The 2,897-nt window shown below is 66.0% G+C and overlaps 1 protein-coding gene across 1 annotated transcript; it reads left to right on the forward strand.

The window, feature by feature from the left end:
• The first annotated feature begins 542 nt into the window (after positions 1-542).
• On the forward strand, positions 543-2,889 carry ADRA2B (adrenoceptor alpha 2B). Its single transcript, XM_040623163.1, has one exon. It carries the CDS (start codon positions 781-783, stop codon positions 2,116-2,118), a length of 1,338 nt encoding a protein of 445 aa, XP_040479097.1. The 5' UTR covers positions 543-780; the 3' UTR covers positions 2,119-2,889.
• Positions 2,890-2,897: the final 8 nt, after the last annotated feature.

Consider the following 2,897-nt stretch of genomic DNA (forward strand, 5'->3'; position numbering starts at 1 on the left):
CCCCCCCCCCCCCCCCCCCCGCTTGGTCCCAGCTCCCCGTGCGCACCAACCCTTCCACTTCTGCCAAGATCCTTCCTGGAGTCTGGAAGACCCCGGACGCTTCTCTGACCTCCCGTGGCTCGGAGGCCGGGAGGAAAAGGGGTAGGAGCGCCAGGGCGGAGGCCTGGGGCTGCGGGGACACTGCGGCCGGTGAGTCCTCCCTCCAGGCGCACCTTCCACCCATCCGCGGTCCGCCCGCCTGCCCCGCCTCCATCCTTTCCTCCTGCTCCCGCCTCCAGTCTCCTCCCTCCTCTCTGCGCGTTCGCTCTCCTCCCATTCCCCTGCCGCGGCGCGCTGCCTGTAGAGCAGCTCCCGGTAGAGCCAGCGAGCAGAACGGGCTCCTCGGCCTCTGCGCCTCCTCCCACAACCGGTGGCGCGCCCCCCGCCCGGCCCACCGATCCCGTGCCGCATTGTGCGTCCAGCAGCCTCGGAGCGGGAGGGCGCAACTTTCCCCTGGTCCCGGGCGGGGCGGGGACGACAGAGGGACAACTTGGAAAACTTCTCCGGGAAGGACGGCAGGGACGCCGGGTGCTGGTGGAAGGGGATGTAGGAGGGCGGCGGCTGGCCCCAGGCATCCCTCGATCTCCTAGGCCCGGTTCGGCCCGGCCATGGGGCTCCAGCGCCTTCTGCGCCGCCAGGGGGTTGATCCTCCCGTCTAGCCTAACTGGGTAGGACAGTGCTGTCGCCGGCTGAGCTCGTGCCGGCCGAGCAGCGACCCCTCTGGCCGCGTTCTGCCCCGCCATGGACCACCAGGAACCCTACTCGGTGCAGGCCACCGCGGCCATCGCGGCGGTCATCACGTTCCTCATCCTCTTCACCATCTTCGGCAACGCGCTGGTCATCCTGGCTGTGCTGACGAGCCGCTCGCTGCGCGCCCCGCAGAACCTGTTCCTGGTGTCGCTGGCCGCTGCCGACATCCTGGTAGCCACGCTCATCATCCCTTTCTCGCTGGCCAACGAGCTGCTGGGCTACTGGTACTTCCGGCGCATGTGGTGCGAGGTGTACTTGGCGCTGGACGTGCTCTTCTGCACCTCGTCCATCGTGCACCTGTGCGCCATCAGCCTGGACCGCTACTGGGCCGTGAGTCGCGCGCTGGAGTACAACTCCAAGCGAACCCCGCGCCGCATCAAGTGCATCATCCTCACCGTGTGGCTCATCGCGGCCGTCATCTCCCTGCCGCCACTTATCTACAAGGGCGACCCGGGGCCGCAGCCCCGCGGGCGCCCCCAGTGCAAACTCAACCAAGAGGCCTGGTACGTCCTGGCCTCCAGCATCGGCTCCTTCTTTGCCCCCTGCCTCATCATGATCCTCGTCTACCTGCGTATCTACCTGATCGCCAGGCGCAGCCACCGCAGAGGCCCCAGGGCCAAGGGGGCCCCTGGGACGGGTGAGCCGAAGCGGCCCCACTCGGTCCCTACGGGAACCTCAACCAAGCTGCCAACCCTGGTCTCTCTGGCTGCTTCTGGGGAGGCCAACGGACACCCTAAGCCTACTGGGGAGAAAGAAGAGGGGGCTACCCCTGAAGATCCTGGGACCCCTGCCTTGCCACCCAGCTGGCCAGCCCTTCCCAACTCAGGCCCAAGTCGGAAGGAAGGTGTGTGTGGGGCTTCTCCAGAGGACGACGCTGAGGAGGAGGAAGAGGAGGAGGAAGAGTGTGAGCCTCAGGCCTTACCAGCGTCTCCCGCGTCAGCCTGTAGCCCCCCCCTGCAGCAGCCACAGGGCTCGCGGGTGCTGGCAACTCTACGCGGCCAGGTGCTCCTGGGCCGGGGTGCGGGCACCGCGAGCGGGCAGTGGTGGCGGCGGCGGGCACAGCTGACTCGGGAGAAGCGCTTCACCTTTGTGCTGGCTGTGGTCATCGGCGTTTTCGTGCTCTGCTGGTTCCCCTTCTTCTTCAGCTACAGCCTGGGCGCCATCTGCCCACAGCGCTGCAAGGTGCCCCACGGCCTCTTCCAGTTCTTCTTCTGGATTGGCTACTGTAACAGCTCGCTGAACCCCGTCATCTATACCATCTTTAACCAGGACTTTCGCCGTGCCTTCCGAAGGATCCTTTGCCGCCAGTGGACCCAGACGGCATGGTGAGCCACCTGCCCGCCGCCCACGTGGGGTTGGTGCCAGGTGGCACCAGGGCCACTTCGATTCTTGCCCTGTTTTCTGGGGCCACCTCCCTGGGGCTTTCTGGTTCCTGCCTGGGTCATGCAGGCCTCGTCTTGGGAGCCCCCCCCGGGAGGGGGAGGGGCAGGTGTCCTGTTCACCAGGGTCCCTTTGAAGCCTCCAAAGCCAGGCCAGGAGAGAGCACTTCCCTCCCAGGACCCCAGACCCCTGCAAGCCAACGGGTGGGCTTTCCTTCCTCAAGGACTCTGTGTTCCCTGGCTGGTCGCTTGCTTGTGGCGTTTTGTTTCTCATCTTCCCTGGGGAAAGAGCAGGATGCCAGCCTTCCACTTTTCCCAGGAGCACCTGCTGCCAAGCCGGAGGCAGAATGGAGGGACCCCCGCCGGATGCACCTGGTCCCCATCAGGCGCTGGTTGGGGGGGTCACGGTCTGGCACTGCTTCTGGGCCTTCGTCCCTTTCCACCTACTTTTGGATTTGTAGCTCCTTTAACGGCCAGAACCTTTTCTGGAATCATTTTCCTCGCCTGGCACCCCTCGGGGAGGTGGGTGTGTGCCCGTGGACGCCTCGCCCTGGTGGGCTGGTCTGGAGGCCTGGCCTCTGCCTCGACGGGAGATCCCTGATCACTGGCACCCCCCCCCCCCCAAACACTGGGCGACAGTGGCTCGCCGCCTGCTTGCTGCAGGGAGATGAAAGGCTTTGCAGAAAGCTTTGAGCTCCGTGGGGAGACGCACTAGAGAACCAGAAACTG

Source organism: Ursus maritimus, unplaced genomic scaffold (genome assembly GCF_017311325.1).
Source record: "Ursus maritimus isolate PB19 unplaced genomic scaffold, ASM1731132v1 scaffold_6, whole genome shotgun sequence".
Taxonomy (NCBI): Eukaryota; Metazoa; Chordata; class Mammalia; order Carnivora; family Ursidae; genus Ursus; species Ursus maritimus.